Source organism: Thrips palmi, unplaced genomic scaffold, assembly GCF_012932325.1.
Source record: "Thrips palmi isolate BJ-2018 unplaced genomic scaffold, TpBJ-2018v1 HiC_scaffold_10, whole genome shotgun sequence".
NCBI lineage: Eukaryota > Metazoa > Arthropoda > Insecta > Thysanoptera > Thripidae > Thrips > Thrips palmi.
In genome coordinates this window covers 12,128,206-12,147,133 of record NW_023144621.1, presented here as the reverse complement: position 1 = coordinate 12,147,133, position 18,928 = coordinate 12,128,206, and the positions used below count along the sequence as shown (strand labels likewise).

Below are 18,928 nucleotides of genomic sequence, written 5' to 3'. Positions count from 1 at the left end.
CTCGGCTGCTGCTGTTGTCGCGGTGCTTGGCCGGCTTCGCAGCCGCCTGGCATAGCCGCCTGGAAGGTAGGCAAAAATCCACACTTCTCCCCGCATAAGAAGTGCTATCCCCCCCTCTGGATCCGCCACTGATCAAAGCCGAGCCACGTCATTTCTAACAGTGGGGCGGTGCGATCCCGAGTGTTGGATTGGTGCTTGAAAGGAAAGGGTTTCCTTTGTATTTGCATGCCGCGGCCCTGGGACCTGGAATGCACTTCTCCGGACCCCCCAACGAGGCCCCAGCGCCTAGGACGCCTGCAGGACGCCTGCAGGACGCCTGCAGGACGAAGGCGCCCATTCAACGCCGCGACTCCAGTGGTAAAAAAGCGCTCGGGCCTTGGCGGCTGGGAGGGCTGAAACGGTGTCATGGCCCAGCATGCCCAGCAGACTGAGACTCATCGCTCTGTCTCTCTCGCACCTACACGGGACGCGCCATGAGTGCGAGAGGGACAGAGCGATAACGACTCTCGTCTGCAGCATATGGCCGGCCTGCGCCCCCACGCCACCAATCGGGCAATATTTATACACACACCTCCCACGCTCGCGACTCGACTCGCCAGCGACCCGCTCGCCAGGAGAGCCCTCCAGTGGACAGCATTAAGAAATAGGACGGTATTTACTCTGCGAGCGAAGGAGGCCCGGTCCGGCCCGGTCCGGCCGGCCGCTCGGATGACTGACGCTGAGGGCCCCGGCCATGTTTTCATAATATAAGTTACAAAGAAGCGAGGCTGGGCGATTGTTCGCAGCTGCTTCAAGAGGAAAACACACATCTCTGAGTGACGCGTAGTGGCGTAGTGACGTCACGTCAGTGTCCGAGGCGCGACAAATTGCCGCCTGTTTGTTGTGGCTCCGGAGGTTGCCAAGTTTTCTGGCTCTCCGCGCGCTGCGGCCGGCAGGTGGCGACCGGGCGTAAGTCTCTCCCGGCGGAAAGGGGAAAGGGTGTTGGCCGAGCGCAAACAGCAGACTGAGAGTCGTTTTCGTCGCTCTGCCTCTCTTACAGCCCAGAGTGGAATCAGTCTGCGTGTGCTCGTCAGGCTTCGATCAGTCTCTTGTCGACAAGCACAGAAAACGCGCATCCCACTCGGCAAACACCTGGCTTCTCGGTCGTCGTTGCCATTCCACGTCCGCCCCAGTCCAACTGGAGGTCAGTTGTTTGGATAAAAATCATGATCAAAGCGTGGATTTGAACCATGACCCCAAGCTACGTAGTCGGTCACCCTACCCACGCGACTACTCTATGGCAAAGGTGTGCAACGGTAAAGCCGTCTTCTGTGAATCCCAATATCGGCCAGTTCCCAGGAGGTGGCTTCACCAACCGTGTGGGGCGAAAGCAGGGCGAAAGCAGGGCGGGCCACATTGGCACGTTTTGCCGCTTTTCCGGCACGCTTGCCCCTGGCTTGCCCTTGCCACGCTTCGGCTGCTTTGGCGCGCTTCAAAGCAAGCGGCAAATTAGTTTAGAGCGCGCCATATACTTGACACCCTCAAGATCGGAGTGGGGACAAACTCAATTTCTTGTTCCATATCGGCCAGCCAGGCCGAGGCGGCGCGGTGACAGGGGCCACTTCACGGCCAGCGCTCTCTCTCTCTCTCTCTCTCTCTCTCTCTCTCTCTCTCTCTCTCTCACACCACACACACACACACACACACTCACACACACCCTTCTCCCTGTCGCGCGCACACCGGCGCACACTCATTCATTGAGTCGTGTTTGGACTTTGCTTCACGAGGTGTGAGGCAACACTACTTGAGGCTCACTTCACAGCCGAGGGAACAGGGGCGTCGGTTTTACATTCTGGAGGACCAGCGTTCGAGTCCCGCACAATTTTACATTTTGTGATGAGTCCATTGGAGTCCATTTCTTATTTTTGTAACGATCGGCAGCACCCCGTCGGACTGCGTCAATGAGACACCTTCCGTGTGAAAGGACAGCAGCAGCAGGCCTCTCCTCTCCGCCTTGTGGACACACTGTGGACACAGACACACGTATCACGGCACAAACACTTACTTGTCCAGCGTTTGTCTTTCTCCAGCCGTCCGCTGGAGTCGGCTGGAGTGGTCCAGGTGTAGCTGCCGTCGGAGGCACTGGAAAAAGACGAGGTGACGGCACCGCGATCGTACCCCCAGAGTCATAATGCGGTGCGGTGCTCTGCTACGTACGAATCGACCTTTTGACACAGGCGTTTCGGCTCGGCCGGCTGCATTCATCGCGTGGGACGACGGCTGTGTACACGTCTGAGTACACACAACCCCCAATACGCGCCCACTCACACACACACATACGCACACTCGCACACACTAGCGGTCAGTGTGGAGGAAAATGGGCGCTAATTGGCGCTAAATGAGCGCTTGTTGTGGAGCCATGGTGGAGCCGGCCGGCGGTTGTGAAGGCGAGCTGCGCGGCGGCCCGGCGCGGCCCCGAACGGTGAGAGGGCGCTAACACTGGGCGCGAGCGCAGGAATACACGCACACACGCACACACACTCACACACGCACACACACACGCACACGCGCACACACACACACATGCACACACACACACACCGTGTGGGCGATGAGTTGCACGTCCTCCGGCCACAATGGGCCCCAGTCACACAGTGATACAGTCAGATCAGTGCGGGTGGCGCGGTTAGGCGCGGTCAGGACACTGTGAGGATCCTTGCCCTGCGTGTCCAGGGAGAAGGCGGCAGTGGCGCCGCGGCGGCCTGGAGAAGCCTGGAGAAACCTGGAGAAGCCTCCAGCAGCCTGGAGAAGGAGCCTAGAGCGAGGCCTGGAGCACCATCGGAAACAGCCTCGCTGCGCCCTGGGTGCGCCCTGGGTGCGCCCCGGTAGTGCGAGAGAGACAGAGCAGCCCGCTGAGGGAGGCACTGCGGGGCGGTGGAGCTAGGTGGAGCGCGAGCGGCCGCCCAGTCCGTCGCCCCGCCGCCCCGAGGAGCATTCCGCGCGGAAGGCGTCGGAGCAAACAAGATGGCGCCAGCCCTGCTGGGACCAGACTGAGTCCGTCGCTCCGCCTCTCTCGCACCTATGGAGGACGCCCTATGAGCGCGAAAGAGACAGAGCTAGGTAGACATCTTTTGGCTTTGGCGGCAGAACTCTCTGCGCAACGGGTACACTTCGTGCTCGCCTGGAGCCGCCTGGAGGCGCTTGGAGACGCCTGGAGCGCGGCTTGGAGGGGCGCGCGGATTGGCCACCGCGGCCATCATCGGCATTGTGCGTGCCTCCCCCTCCCCCTCCCCTCCCGCGCGCGGACAAAAGCCCCAGCAAAGTGCCCCGCGTCACGCACGACCGTTCCGCCGCCCCGCCCCGCCATCCCGCCGCAGAGCCTGCAGAGGGTCTTCTTGTCGCAATCAATAATACTGATGACAATGAAGGCGGCGCGGAAAACAGAATTCGGCCGTCACGACGCGCGGGCCGGGCGGGCGCCACTAGCGGGCGTCATCAACACCGTCGTGCCAGGCAGGCTCGGGCAGCTCGGGCAGGCCGCCAGCCCGCCGGGCTCACCAAGCCCATCAGGAGCAGTGACGGACGCGTTTCGTCGTGGTCGCGGTGTCGGCACCGCGGCAGTGGCTGATGCCGAACAGTGGCTCCGTGTCTCTCTCGCAGTGGAGCGTCCCGTGGAGGTGCGAGAGGGACGGATGACGAAAGCACTCTCCGGCGCGAGGCTTCTGGATTCGGGCCTCTGGCCGCGGAACAGCGAGCCACTCATTACAGCGACCCGCGTCCCCGTCACGGAGTGCATCAGCCGAGCCCCGCCGAAGCACGCCGAAGCATGCCGAAGTCGCGCCAAACCAGCCGAAACCCTTCCAGCCGTTCGACCAACTGTACAGCAGCACTGCTCACAAACCAAGGCGGAAAATCGCTCTCCCTAAAGGAAGGTCCGAAGACTACCCACCCGGTGAGGGAGAGATTTCCCGTCATGGATTGGACGCAGTGGCTGCCTGAACTCAGCCCAAACCACCATTCCTACACATTGTAGCCGTTTTGACCAACTTCGGCATTCGCTTTCTTTTTGTGACGGCTATTTTCGAGTTCGACTGGACTGGGTACGCGGAGTCCTCGGCCGCAGCGACGCAGCGACTGTGGCACTGACGAGCACCCCGCCATTCGCCCTCCGCTCTGATTGGCGGAGAGAATAAAACAAAAAGAAATAAGGGCGCAGTTGTGGCGGAGTTATCTTGGTGCACGTTCCGCGAAATCGCCGCGGTTGTATCTCCGCGACTGCCTCGTGAGGGGCGGGGCGGGCTGGGGCGGGGCGGGGCGGGGTGGGGCGGGCTGGATTGACACCCGCCTGACTCAGCACATGTGAGCGCTCCGGAGGTATGCGGAGAGTGTCGGCTTTGTGTTTGGGGCACCGCCAGAGGTATCTGCAATCGACGAACAACACGAATTTGACTAAAGGATGACAAAGGCTTTCGTCAATCGTTTTGTAAAATCTCACTCTGTTTTGTGAGTTTTTTTTTTTCGTGTTGTGAGATTGCGCTGGCCCGTCCCGACCGCCCCTCGCTGGCGCGCTGGCTGGATGATCGCGATGCCTCGCCGCTTCTAAAACAAAACGCTCCTTTTCCACTCGCCGTTTTTGTTTGCCGCGAAAGAGGAAGCGAAAAAGCGAGGCAGCGTCCTCAAAACAGGTTTAAAACAGCCATGACGCGGCCGAAAGCTTTTGGCGCTTCCCCCTGACTCCCCCCACTACCACCTCCATTTTCATATCTTGCCTTACTTTGCTGCCGAATAAATTTGCAAGCCAAGCGTGATGGAATTAAAGGGCATTAAAGCGGCACCGGGCGGATGCAACCGCTGCCGCTGAGCCGCCGTCAAGACTTGCCTGTTGGCGGCGACCGTTTTGGTGTGAGTGTGTGTGTACGTGTGTATGTGTGCGCGCGCGCGCGAGTGTGTATGTATGTATGATGAGCTGGCACCAAAGTAAAAGCTCAGCTCGAAAACTCAGGCTCCGTGCCTAGGTTTACACCTACATGTGCCCCGCCCCGCCCCGCCCCGCCATGGCTCCGCCCGGCCCCGCCCCTAGGCCCCACGGCACATCCGCAGTGGTGGGAGGAGAGAGCAACACGCAGCCGATCGCGGTGCCGCGGCCGGGGCGTGGTGGGGCGGGGCGGGGTGGGGCGGGGCGGGGCGGGCGTTGGCGGGGCCGAGTGGAGGACCGCGGCGCCGAGGGGAGGAGGGGGAGGGGGAACGACGCGCAGCTGACAGCCGGCTCCTTTTAATTCAGTGCCGCCATCATGATGCTCTTTCCCTCGCTATCCGCTGTTTTTGTTTTCCACTGTTGCTTGTTGTTGTTGCTGTTGCCCGTCTCGCTCGTGACGCCGCGCACTTCGCCATTGTGTTACTGCATAGCGGCGGGCCGCCATCCACGCACCCACCCGCGCAATTCGAAGTTCCTTTCTTTTCTTCCCACCGAGAATTTCAGTCATTACCAGTTTCCACCCGTCGGCGAAGTGCCGTGCAGTACGCCGGCATCCTCGAGCCTGGCCTCCATCTCGGACAGCGGACAGGGCGCACCGGCGCACTCTTGGGCACTCTGCCCTGCTCTGAGCTCCGCGGACGGAGCCCCCGGCGGGTAGGCAGCCGCCAGCGACCGCCGCACCGGAGCGGCCGGGTTGCCGAGGAGGCACGGCGCTCGGTGACGCTGTGAGTGACTTGACTTGAGGAGGTTGGACGTAGGCGCGCGTGTGCCTGTGCGTGCCTGTGCGTGCCTCTCTCTCTCTCTCTGTGTGTGTGTGTGTGTGTGTGTGTGTGTGTGTGTGTGTGTGTGTGTGTGTGTGTGTGTGTGTGTGTGTGTGTGTGAGCGCGTGCGTGTGCGTGCGTGTGTGTGCACGCCTCGCCTCGCCCCACGACAACAACACACGCCCCCTGATTCACTTTGGTGTGTTATTGCTCTACCAACGAGGCGTGAAAAACCTCGAAAAAAGGGCGGATAATCGAGTCTCCGTCGTACGCTGCCTCGCTGCCGCTCAAAGCGAGATCATCAGAGTGGTGCCGCCACTGACAAAAACAGCGACGGCGTTGCTTTGGGCATGGTGGGGCGGGGCGGGGCGGGGCGGGGCGGGGCGGGGGCGTCCGCAAGGGTCACAAGTACACAGCGGACCACTCAGGGCGAAAGGCGGGGGCGGCATGGGGCGGCGAGAAAATGACAGGGCACTTGCTAGAAGCGCTGGAAGCTACTCCACATCGCTACCGGCCCGGCCGAGGCCCGGCCGGCTCAGCGCTCAGCTCACGGCTCTGGTCCAACTTGGTGCCGCCCAGCCCCTTCCCCAACCCCTTCTCCACCCGTCCATCCAACGATTGTCGCGGTCATGCGCGACTCCATCCCATGCTCCCTTTACTTGTTTTAAGCAAACAAAAAGCCTCACGTGTTTTGAAATTATCGTTCAGCTAAAAAGTGGGCAGACTCACGGCAGCCCGGTTGAATTAGATATCCGGAATTAAAAACTAAACCAAGAGTGTTTATTCAGCATGAGAGAAGTACATTTTGCAGTTGCTTTCGAATTCCTTCAACGCGCCGGCGTTGCTAGACGTGCTGTCAAAACCTTTGGCCGTGGGGCCGTGGTATTGTGACTGTATCGCAGCTCACTCCAGCAGGCAACGCCGCAGGCAGCGGCCTGAGTCCATTTAGGACGTCCACGCCCCGGTCTCGAAAGACACAATATTCAAAGCAGCTCGTCTGGAGTAAGTGAGACGACGCGGCCGCTGTCATGGCCCCGGTGGCCCCTCCACGACGGCGGCCTCGGCCTCCACGGCGGCGGCCTCCGCGCGCTGCGCACGGTGGCGGCCTCTTTGTTTTCCATTATTATTCATAATAAAGTGTATAGTAATGAGCCCCGCGCCGCTGGATGTTTAGCCGCAGCGTCGACAGCTACTCATCGCTACCGCCGTGGGCGGGGCGGGGCGGGGCGGGGCGGGGGCGCGCTGGGCGGCGCTCTGTCCCTCTAAAAGCCCCCGCGGCCGCCCTGCCGCCCTGCCGCCGCGTCGAACGCTCCCATGGCCCGGTCGGTGTTAATGGAACACACCTCAACTCACGCTGCAGGCTGCAGTTTTCCTGTGGGGGCGGGGCGCGGTGCCTCCGGGCCCGGCCTGGCTACGGCCTGAAGCTCCAAGGTGCCAAACGCGGGGGCGGCAACGCTTTGCCGCTTCACGCAACCTCAAATTGGCAGCCGTGCACTTTGGCAGTCCGGGGATCCGTTCGCCGTGGCCGGCGGAAATCACACTTCCAAAGCCCCGAAGCCCACTCTGCGGACGGACCCAAAAGGGAGTCTTTTCCTCTCCGACATCAATAAAAGTATTGTGTTTTCGAAAAATTGCTTTCATTGAGCTTCAAAGTTGTTGTCTAAAGGCAGTCCGAGCTCACTGACACTAGACGGACGGCGGGCCACGGCGGGCCACGGCGGGCTTTGACGGGTCGTTGCTTGGCGTCATCCAGAGTGGCTCGGGCGGCACAGCCCCAGCCTGGCACAGCCTGCCTCACGGCTCACGGCGCGGCGGTGCGTCTTTCATCGAAAACTTGCCGTGTCACTTGGAGCGCGCACACACACCGCCACACCGCCACACCGACACACGAACACCAGGCGCGGATCCAGGATAAGAACGGGGTAGCGTCGAAGCAGCCTGAAAGGTAGGCAAAAGGTCCGGCTGTGCTGCTGGGCAACAAGCTGCACTGCAAGTCGCGGCATCGATTGCTGGGGCAAGAAGAGGAAATCCCGTCGTCCTGGTGCAGGGAAGGGAAGCCCCAAAGGGTATGTCCGGGCAGAGAGGGAGAGAGAGAGAGAGAGAGAGAGAGAGAGAGAGAGAGAGAGAGAGAGCGGACACACAGACGGACATCACGGCACCGCCCTTTCGGCGCATTACACAAAACAAAAGGTGGCGACTCTATACAATGGCCACGCGTTTTTTGTTTGTCCGCGGCGGCGGCGCGGCGGAGCGGCGGAGCGGCGCTTGTGAAGGCGGCTCTAATACGGGTGGGCCGGCCGGGCCGGGCCGGTGCGCCATAGAGTTGCCACTCCACTCAACCAGGCTTGTCATTACTCCGATACCGTGCGCGGCCAGGCACGGCCAGGCGCGGCCAGGCGCCCAGACAAAGGCCGCCGGCCGCAGCGCCGGACCGCAGGGCAGGGCTGCCCGCTGGACTTGCATCTATGCGAAAAGGGCCAGGCGCGGATCCCGGGGCGCATGGACTGAAATCCTCGCTCCAGTGGCGACTGGAAGGTAAGCAAAAAGCCGCACTTTTCGCCTGCAACTTTTGCGTCGCCCCCGACAGTCCCTGGATGCGCCCTCGGCGGGGACGCGGCGACGCTCCTCCGCATGCCACGTCCTCTTCCCGTTTTGTGGTGTAGCGCGGCCGAGTGCGGCCCATGCACGCTGTCCACGCGAGATCACACCCAGACGAACCTCGCCAGTCCGGAGGCCACGGAGGCCTTGCCGTCGACTTGCCGTGGGCTGAATCCGCACTTCGTCGCTCTGTCTCTCTCGCACTCATTGGGCGTTTCCGAAGGAGTGCGAGAGAGACAGGCGGCGAGGTGCTGTTCTGTGTGTTCCTTCCCCGAGCCAGTCCTTTTCATTCCCGCTCCCCGTCGGCTTATTTTGCACGTGATCCGGCTCGGGATTTCGGAATCAACATGACGCTGTTGCAGCCCCGGCCCCTTTGTGGAGGCCTCATCGCTCTGTCTCGCTCGCACTCATGGGGCGTTGCCGTGCTGCCTGGCGCTGCCGGGCCTTGGTTAGGGGTGCGACAGGGACAGAGCGACCGAGACTTTCCGCGCAGACGCCTCATAAGGCTTAGCTGTGTTCGTGGCGGGGCGGGGCGGGGCGGGGCGTGGCGGGGGGTGCAATGTATGTGACCGCGAGAGAAGGCTCGATCGGACAACAAAACCACGTGAAGTGTTTCCGAAAAATTTTCAACGCGTAAGGACGTGTGTCGATACTTTGTCGATAAGTTGCATGGTCCATGGAATAATCAGCGAGGCTTTTGTACCACGGTCGCGACGCCGAGAAACACCCCGTGAGCCTCCTCCAGCCTTCAGAGCGGCCGGCTCGTCCTCGGCAAGGTGGGGCCTGGCCCGGGTCTGGCCGCGTCAGCCACCAGTCCGCGAACCTGGCGGGGCACAGCGAGGCACGCAGGCAGCCCGGTCGCGACGTCCCTGGTCGTCCCGTCTCGTCTCGCGCACAAAAAGAAAATCGGATTACAAGCCAATTCTGCCATCTCTCTGCGCCCCGCGCGCGCGAGAGGTTTGCGTAAAATCGATACGCCTCCCCGTCCGCCCCGAAGACTGATTCCGCGAGTCGTTTTCGTCGCTCTGCCTCTCTCGCACTCATGGGCGCGGACCTTACAGGTGCGAGCGAGACAGGGCGACGAAAACGACTCTCGAAATCAGTCTGCTGTCCGCCCGCGTCCCGCCGAAATGATCCCCAACGCGAGCATCCCGCGGGGAGAAGCAAGCGAAGCAAGCGAAGACGGCCGTGGGCGAGTCACATGGCCGTTGCGCTCGCCGTTGCGTTTGCAGCACTGCAGAGCGGCTGCCACTCCGTTGTCTCCCTCGCCCCCCCCCCCCCCCCCCCCCCACGGCACCCCATGCAAGTGCGAGAGGGACAGAGCGACGAAGCCACAGCTGTGAATGAACCTGCGGAAAAGACGACGTCTCCCTTCGCCGTGGCCGCCGTTCAAGACAGCAAACAACTTGGCGACCGCGGAGCGTGGAGTCCTCGACACAACAATCGCTCGAGAGTCGGTCGAGGGCCGCGCCTTTTGGCCTCTCGACAGCTCGCAAGCTCGCAAGCACCCTCCTAATTTGGACGGCGGCGCGAGTAACGAGGAGGAAAGCACGCACGGCGTCTTGGACTCGGCGCAGCACGCGGTGCGGCAACACCTTTGTGTGGAGGCCGTCATGCGAATCACGAATCATATTCTGTTTCCATGTTTCAATCGGCGGCCGCTCTTCACAGTGCTGTGCACTCGCTGGCGCGCGCACAATGCCCGGCAGCGCCTCGCAGTGCCTCACAGTGCCGGGGAAGTCGCTAATCGCTCGCCAACCTGTGAGTAATCGACGGCTGTTGTGACAAAGGCGCGCGCTGCCTCGCTCGCGCTCTGTCGCGCCCCTTGGGGCCGACGGGGCGCGCCGCCAGTGCGAGAGAGACAGGAGGCACTGCTGCTCAGAGGCAGCACCGGCAGCACTCCCACCGCGCCGGCGGGCTAGCGACTCTCTAACGAAGTAGTTTTTCGTCGGCGTCGTGCCGCGCCGGCCGTTCCCTGCAGGTGGCGATGGCGAGGCAGTGCGCCGTGCTGGCCGACGCGACGCGACGCCCGCGGCAGCCCGCGGCGCCGTGGGGAGTTTGCGCGCCGCGCCGCGTCGTCGCTCAGGTGGCGAGTCAGGCGGAAACAGGCGGGGGCTGCGTGTTTTTATTTGTCTTCATATTCTTAACGGAAGCTGCGGTGGTCAGTCTCCAACGAACTTACTTTTCTGGTGCGGTGGAGTTGTTGTGTTGTTCTCCCGTCCAGGCGTGTGTTACTTACCGTTCGATGTGTTGACTCAAGTGTAAAGAAAGGCTGCACTGCCTAAAAACGAAACAAACATAAGACTTGCCGTTTTGCGTCATTATAAGTTTCTCATACTGTGGTGCTTTTCTCGTGCTTCGCGGAGGTGCGTGTGACTGAATCCGACGGGCCTCGGCCGCCCCCGCCAGTCCGCCAGTGCACTGTGATGCTGATTGGGGTATTCGAAGTCGTCGGCTCGAAATGAATGGAAGATGGTGTGGTGGCACTCTCCCGCTCTCTGTTGACGTCGCCGTGGCCAAACCGTGGCGGTGGGTGGCGCTCGGCCCGCTCGGCCGGCTCGGCGGTGGTTGTCACCAACGGGGAAAACATCCCCCAGAAGGCCCCGAAGGCCCAAAGGCCCAGAAGCAGTACAGTTTCCAAGCCGCGCGCGCCAAGATTATCGCAATCAGGGGCAGCATGAAGCCCTCCAAGGGCTGCCTCGCTGCCTGGCTGCCCGGCCGGCCGCGGACACGAGTAATTACACCAGCGGATTACGGGCGGGGCGGGGCGGGGCGGGGTCGGTGGGGAATAGAGGCGGGGGAGTCTGGAAAACATGGTTTCACAGCACAAGATTAATGCGAAAAATTACAAAATAAAAAGACGTTGGTGTGGTCAAGGTAGGTAGTCCGCCGATGTTTAAAAGTCTAGCCTCGCGCCCAGCAGCGTGTCCTGTCGTGTGTGTGTGTGTGGGGGGGGGGGGGGGGTACAGTGGGGTGGCCCGGTGGCCCTCGGCTGCTCTCGGCTCGCCCTCGATCCTCGTCGTGTTGGCGGGGAGCCTCGCGCTGCTTGTGCTGCTGCGGCGCGGCGCGCCCCACGACGTCGCCGACGTGGCCGACGTCGCGCTGCGGATCGCTGAAGCAAGAGCATTTAATTGTTTCCCGAAGCGGCCGGAGCGGGCCGGAGCGGGCCGGAACAACCGGCAGGACACAGTCGTGCTTCCAGCTTGCTTCCAGCGTGCTTCCAGCTTCCAGCACGCCTCCAGCACGCCTCCAGGCCCTTCCCTCGCGGCGGTTGCTTGGCTGGTTGGCCGGGACATAGAGAAGACATCATTATACGGCGGAAGGAAGGAAGTGTAGCGAGCGGCGCGGGGCTGCTTTGCCCTGGCTTGCCCTGGCTTTGCCGAGGCCGCGCTTTAACAACGTCTCGGGGCCAAGCCTCGACGCACGCATTCAAAATCCGCAAAATCAGAGTGACGGCCGTAGTCCAGGGGAAACCCCTGAAAATCGACACCTGTACGCGCGGTCGTTGGCGCTGGTGAATCGGCGCAGACTGGCGCACCACTGCGAAAATGACGTCCAAACAACACCCGAATCGACAAACACGACGCCGAATCGACACGGCCAACAAGGGGGCCACCCGGGGCGCACCTTTCTTATCCCTTGCTCACGAGGACTCGGTCCACGCCGAGGACTCCGTCCGACTCCGTCTCGTCGGGGGGCCAAACACTCTATCGACTCTCAGCCCCATGCTCTCCAGACTGCAGGTGGTCCGTCTCCGCCGCGGGGAGGTGTGAATCAGTCGCATCGTTTGTGTGAGCGCGCGTGTGTGCGTGCGTGCGTGTTTTTATTTGATGAGGCTCGCACCGGTCAATGGGAAGGACCCAGACATCGATGTTATTATTTCGGGAATGAAATCGACGTGTAACTATCGTTGTCGTCGATGACGTTTGGACGTCCGTTTGTTGGGCCACCCCTTTTCCCGCACAGGGAAGTGACTGGACTGACTCCCTCTTCTATTCTTCCCCGCGAAGCGCACGAGTGGGGGTATCAAAGGTTAGGTGAGGTTGGGTTATGAGGCAACGTGTTAGACCCCCAAATCGCCCTTACGCCATCGCTAAGGGCAGCCCTGCGACCGGGCGACCCTTTCTCGAAGGCCCCACGCGAGTGCCGCATGGTGCGGTGTGGCGGGAAGTGATGGCGAGGAAAAGCGAGGCAGGAGGAGGAGGCGGAGGCGAACCGCAATGGAGGACACCGAAGGAGGCCGGAGGGGGTCGCGATTGGTGGAGAGAGGGAGAGAGGGGGGGGGGGCGAAAGGCGGCCCGTTTGCGTCCTGTGTGCTTTTATACAGTTAGTGTTTTCACGGCAGAACGCCTCTCCGGTGACGACGGTGACGTGCACGGCTGCCCTGCCTTGCCGCCTGGCGCGCTCCCCGCCCGCTTTTAGCTTCCAGTGTCGTCGCACCCCCCACTTCCCCCACTTACGCGCACACATCCCCGGCGAGCAGGGCGGCAGGGCCGGCAGGGGCTGCAGCAGCTTCCGGTGATTATAAACCGAGTTGGAATGGAAGGAAAGGAACCGGGGGCGGGCGCCAACTTTTGCGTGTAGCGCCTCGTGTGCTCTGCGCTGTGCGCTGTGACGCGATGTGCACGCCCCTACATCGTGGCTGTGCTGCAGACTGAGAGTCGTTTGCGCCGCTCTGTCTCTCTCGCAGCTATAGGGGTCGCTCCATGAGTGCGAGAGAGACAGAGCAATGAAAACGTAAAACCTATGTCGGAGTGAGTCTGCTGTGCACTGACTGTGACCATGCTGTGACTCTTGGAGGAGGGAAAAGGCGGAGCTGGTGGAATGCCGCTGGCGAATGAAGGCCGTCGCTGTTTCATAATTGGATTGCCGACGAAAACGTTGCCCGTCTATATTTCCACTTTTTGAAAGCTTTTCCCAAGTATAATTCCATTTCCCGTGACATCATCGTGCCGCTCTCTTGGTGACGACGTATTTCTGCAGCCGACTTTTCTCCTCGCTGAGACATCGCGGCCGCGCAGTTTGACGACGACGACGCGCTCACGTCGTGCCTTATTAAGCTCGGAATTTCACTGCGAGAAGAACGAGCCAGCTGCTCTTTGCGATTGTAGGATGAGTCTCGGGCGTGTTTGGGAACCTGCCTGCCCACTCCCACCGGCAGAACCCCGTACTCCTTTCGCCGTTTTCCGGACGGGCCTGACCTTCGGCCCGGCAACGCGCGGCAACGCGCGGCAACGCGTGCGCCAAACGGCCCAAACCGAACCGACCAATGGCGGCTGGCCGGGTACCCTCCTTGACCACCAGCGGGATTTAGTTTGCCTCGCTTCCCGCCCCATCTGGCGATCACCGGGCCGCTGCCTCGCCCTCCAGGCCCATTTCGTCGCTCCGTCCCTCTCGCATTCGTGGGGCGTCCCGCACGGGTGCGAGAGAGACAGCGACGGCGCATGTTCGGAATGGGGCGAGTCCCCGAACGCGGCAGCGCGGAGGGAAGGGGGAAGGGGGAAGGGCGGCGCAAAGTCGGCCAAGTTGGCGAGGGGACCGACAGCAACACCATCAAGCCAGCAATAATCGAATCAGAACACTGAACGAGGATAAAGTGACACCTTCCCCAGAGATGTCGTCACCGCCCCGCCCCGCCCCGCCCGCCTTGGGGGCTGTGGTGTGGCGGACTTTTCTCGAGGGACGGGTCACTTATATAATAATAACTACAGCTCGGCGCGGGCGGCTGGGTGGCCGGGGGGAGGGGGTGCCGCGGGCGTGGGCGTGGCGTGGTGGCGGCGTGCGGCGTGGGCGTCACCGTAGGGGTCGTTTCAAGTTAGCGACCGGCCGAGCACCCCGAGCACCCCGTCGCCGCCACCACGGCACACCACGGCACCACGGCCAGGCCCACACCGCGGGGGTGACACCCAACACTGCAGACGCAAAGTGGCCAAGTGGTCGGTGCGGGTGCGGCAGGGCGCGGCAGAGCGCGGCAGGGCGCGGCGGGGCGCGGCTGGCGCGGCGGGTCAGACCACCGTCAGGACGTCAGGTCCCCGTCAGGTCGCGGCTCGGGGCGTCGCCAACAGACTGCGCCGACAACAGACATGGACAACAGTCGGGCTGGCGCAGTGGGCGGGGGCCGCGGGGCCGAAATTGAGCCGCATATGAATAGCGGCACGGCGACCTGTTCGACACAATGCAGTCTCGCGACACGTCCGACGCGGTGCGGCGCGGCGGCGCGGCGTCGAGGATACCTCAGCCGTCAAGGGGAGGGGTGGAGTCTGGACGTGCCTGGGGTCGCAAGCGGTCGCAAGGGGCTGCAGGCCGGACTGCCCCGTCGGCCAGGCAGTCGGGCCTGGCGGGCCCCAGTCGGGCCTGCAGGGGATCGGCGTCCGACGTACGGACTCTCGACAGTGAAACCCGCTTGTTTTCGCTAGTTTAGCTCACGGCCTCACGGCGCACCAGCCGCACACGCGGCAACACACGACCGCCCCTCCCCGCTCCCCGCCGGCCGACCCGGCCCGGCCACTCACCCCCTGCAATCATTGCCCGCCCTGCCCGCCTCGCAACAGATTCGCCCTGTATTTTGCCTGAGCGTGGAGCTGGCGAAGCCGGATCGGCTACTCTGCGTCGCTCTGTCTCCGTCGCACTCTGGGGGCACTCCTCACGGGCGCGAGAGAGACAGCGCGAAGAACTGCTCTTCTGACAATCACACGGTTGAGCAAGGCTGGCCCGAGGGGGAAATCACTCTTAAAAACTGTGACCCGACTACTCCCTATTACGTTCTATTACGCTATTACAGAAGGCTTATTACGCTCAAAAATATCCAGATTTAGGCTAAAATCGGATCCTAAATAGGGGAAATTTTAAGAAATTTGGCTATTACGCTATTACTATTACGCGTAATACTAGGAATCGGTGACCCGACTATTACGCGAGTGATTTCCCCCTCGGGCTGGCCTAAGAAGAACAGCCCGGTCGGTTATGCCTGTCGCTAGACACTCCGTTAGAACTGTTTTGGAGCCATCGTGTGGACGGTGTGGATGAGCGACACCAGCGCCGCGGCAGCCGAGCGAAATGTGGCGACTGCGGGAATCATTCCGACTCGACGGCGCGAAAATACACCGCATTACGGTGTAGGGGAGCGGAACGGAGCGGAACGCCGGAACGCGCGTCCCAACAGTCTCCGCCTCATAATCAACAGAGACAACCGGGCCTCATCAGGGAAGCGAAGCTACAGCCACGGCGTCGCTGGTGAAACACCCTCCCGCCCCCCTTTTCCATCCCCCTCCCGCACAGCCCTGGGCCCACCACCAGTTTACCCGCTTGCGATGTTTCCAGCCTCCTTTGCTACCACCCCGCATCAACCAACAGTCGAAAGCCTGAAACGCCGCCACTCCCTCTGAATACAGAGCAGGCAGTGCTATGCCATGGCTATGCCAGTAGCACGCCGGCGAGGCGACTCGGCGCGGCAGTGCTGGCACGCCTCGGGCCCCGGGGCGGGGCGGGGCGGGGCCGGAGTGGCGGCTGGATGGGGTAGGTGGCGGAGGGCGGTGGTGGCGTTCCGGGGGCAGAAACTGGGCGAGGCGGGGCGGGGCGGGGCGAGGCGACGGGCTGCTTTCTGCTCGCCTCGGCAGCTAGCTACACTCGCCGCAAAACGCCCTGCCCTTCCACTACTGCCTGGACCCGAACCATGAACCCAGTAGTTGCCGCGGTCGAGTGATGGATGGCTTTCCCTGTCTCCTTCCTCCCGATGCTCAATACGGGCCACCATTCTGCAATATATTTTTGACCGAAAATCGTTCGAAGGCGAGCTTTCAGTTTCTCCTTTTGTCGCTCAGTGTCATCGGTGATGGTTGAGCGTGCTCCTTTCGCATCCAACCTATCACTGTGAAAACGGAAAACGGAAAATGGGCCCCGCTTCTATCCCTCCCGTTCCCTGTGTGCCCTTTGGGCGCCAACTGTGCGGTGGGAGCGGAGAGTGAAGGGACGGGGTGCCTCGCGCCCCGCCCCGCCGCGCCCCGCCCCGGCCTCCCCCTGCCCCGCCGCTTCGCCACACCCCGGGCGAGCTTCCAAAGTTCGGCACCGCACGTTCTGTGGGTCTATCGGCCCGTTTACTTCCAACAGAAACAAACTGCGAGGCGAGTCAAGTGCGGCATTAGTAACTTGGAGATAAGAGGGGAAACTTGCCTGCCGCCTTTCCTTTCCCCTCTATTTTCTAACCCCGTTGTGTTGGCTGACTGCTCTCTCCGCGTTCACTGCGTTCACTGCGTTCACCGGACTCTCTAGCGGGCCGTGAATATCATTAGAATCGAATCCTGTGACGCGTGACGACCGTGACGGCCGTGACGGCCGTGACGACGCCGACCGCGCCGAAAGGTTGACCCAGTCTAAGTGGCGGCGGGCGCGGCCGGGGCGCCAGGCCGCCGGCAGCACTGCAGTAGTGCGCCGCAGACCGCGGTGTTGTTGAACTAGAGAGATTAGCGGGACGGAGACGGAATGGGGGCACGCACTTTTAGAGTGCCACAGTGCCACGGAACGGCGGCACCATGGTGGCACGCGCGCCGCACGCACGTGACTTCCAATCTCGAGAGGGGCAGCCGGGCCAACGAGCCACAGCGCGCACGGCGGAAGCGCGGTGAAAAACCGTGGGCAAATGAGATTGGTCATTGGTAATAAGGCCCGCGTCGCCATGCTTGTCGTCACTGCTCCGCGCGAGGGTGAATCTGGGTGAATCTTCAAGCACCTCAAGGCTGGCTGCCGCGCGCTGCCCTCGTCGCTGCCCTCGGCGCTGCCGGTCGGGGCGAGGACCTGCGGCAAGCGGCACGCACGCGGGGCACGCGAGACGAGGTCAATGGAGGGAAGCAAAATCTGTGCCGTCCGTAAGAGGTTCCTATCAGTGACTCGGTGATAAGGAATGTCTGACCGTGGCCTGGCGTGGCTCGGCGTGGCGGCAGCGTGCATAAAAAGGCACCCCGTCCCGCCGACGGCATCCTGCTTCTCCTCGGCCGCACCGCAGCACCGCAGCCAGCAGCGCTGCACGAGGTGACGCCCTCCTCCGAGTGCTCCGAGATCTGCCTCTGCTGCAACCGGCGACGGGTGCGCGACGCGGGAAGAACCGGGAAGAACGCAACATGCTTCGCCTTCTGTGCGTCCTGGCGGCGGCGCTCGCCCTCGCTTCTGGTCAGTGCCGCGACTGCCGCGCCTACCGCGCCGTGCGCGATGTGACGTAGGGCGTGTTTCGCGGAGGCTTGCGTTGCAACGCAAGCGGCGTTCCATTGTTGCGATTTGAATGGGGCGTTCGTGTTCGGTTGGCCAACGTCGCCGTGCTCCTTCTGTCCGCAGGCAGGGCGGCGGTGCGGCGCCCCATCAGCGGCATCGGCCGCATCGTCGGCGGCGAGACGGCGGACATTCGGGAGTTCCCCTACCAGGTCAGCCAACCTCGACAGTGTTCCCAGTGTGGTGAGCCGAGGACCAAGTCTATGATCCCGTTGGTCTGTGCCCGCAGCTGAGCTTCCGGAACTACGGTAGCCACTTCTGCGGGGCCTCCATCATCAGCCAGTCCTTCGCGCTGACGGCCGGCCACTGTGCCGAGGCAGGGTAAGTACGAAAATTGGGAAAGAACGCGGTGGCGGTCGTCCTGGTCGTCCGCCTCTCTCTGTACGCGCTGTACGCCCTTCTGCGCAGCGTGACCCCCAAGTCGGGGGCCATCTCGGCGGGCTCGGCGTCGCTTTCCACGGGCGAGTCGTACAACATCGTGCGCATCACGTCCCACCCGCGCTACGACGCCATGACCATCGACTTCGACGCCGGCGTCGTGGAGATCGAGGGCGTCTTCCGGCTGGGCGACACGCAGCGCATCGTGCCGCTGCCCCCCGCCAACCAGCTGGAGCCCGACGGCAACCTGGTGACCGCGTCCGGCTGGGGGGTGTCCAAGGTGAGGGCTGCAAGGAGGAGCCTGCTGGGCGCGCCGGCGCGCCTGGCGTAGCCTGGCGGTGAGGCGGCTTGAGGCTCACGGCTGGTGGCTGGTTCTTGCCGCAGGAGAACGACTTCGACCTGGAGCAGGACCTGCAGGCCGTGCGGCTGCACGTGGTGAGCCAGGAGGCGTGCGGCGACGCGTACGGCGACTACGGCGGCATCTCGGCGCGCATGTTGTGCGCCAGCGACGTGGGCAAGGACTCGTGCCAGGGCGACTCCGGCGGCCCGCTCGTCAGCACGGCCGGCAAGCAGATCGGCATCGTGTCCTGGGGGCTGGGCTGCGCGCGCAAGGGCTTCCCCGGCGTCTACACCCGCGTCGCCGACAAGGACGTACGCTCCTTCATCACCGCCGTCGCTGGAGTTTGACCTGTTCAGTTCAACTTGCAGCCCCATCCCTCGCTCACCTCATCCTCCCTCATGGCATTTGCTGTCGTTCATGGTTTACGTTTTCACGATCGTCACACTTTTTTTTGCGTTGGCTTGTCAGCCTGGTTTGCTGGTTAGGTTTGTTACCCTGTAAATATGAGAGTAAATATAGTTTTGTACAATAAAGACTAACACCCATTTTTCGGTGTCGTTCTTCACGTCGTCGGTAAGCGATTGCCGCAGTTTTCAAACTTGGCGCCACAGTGTAGTCCAAGCTTCCCGTACACGCCGC

General features: G+C 62.4%; 1 protein-coding gene across 2 annotated transcripts; it reads left to right on the top strand.

Annotated features, from left to right (window-relative positions):
• Positions 1-8,130: 8,130 nt before the first annotated feature.
• LOC117648605 (trypsin-1-like) lies at positions 8,131-18,836 on the top strand. Of its 2 annotated transcripts, none has more exons than XM_034391189.1 (5): positions 8,131-8,250; positions 17,638-17,723; positions 17,801-17,892; positions 17,980-18,229; positions 18,334-18,836. In XM_034391189.1, exons 1-5 carry the CDS (start codon positions 8,181-8,183, stop codon positions 18,634-18,636), a joined length of 801 nt encoding a protein of 266 aa, XP_034247080.1. In that variant the 5' UTR covers positions 8,131-8,180; the 3' UTR covers positions 18,637-18,836. The 2 variants fall into 2 exon arrangements, with proteins under 2 accessions (XP_034247080.1, XP_034247089.1); XM_034391198.1 differs by lacking the exon at positions 8,131-8,250 and adding an exon at positions 17,310-17,475.
• The last annotated feature ends 92 nt before the right edge of the window (positions 18,837-18,928 follow it).

Bases quoted from the DNA above. Each gene is read 5' to 3' on its own strand.
- LOC117648605 (XM_034391189.1), top strand. From the start codon at position 8,181: ATGCGAAAAGGGCCAGGCGCGGATCCCGGGGCGCATGGACTGAAATCC. The intron at 8,251-17,637 runs GTAAGCAAAAAG...TTCTGTCCGCAG, and splicing joins GCTCCAGTGGCGACTGGAAG to GCAGGGCGGCGGTGCGGCGC. The intron at 17,724-17,800 runs GTCAGCCAACCT...CTGTGCCCGCAG, and splicing joins TTCGGGAGTTCCCCTACCAG to CTGAGCTTCCGGAACTACGG.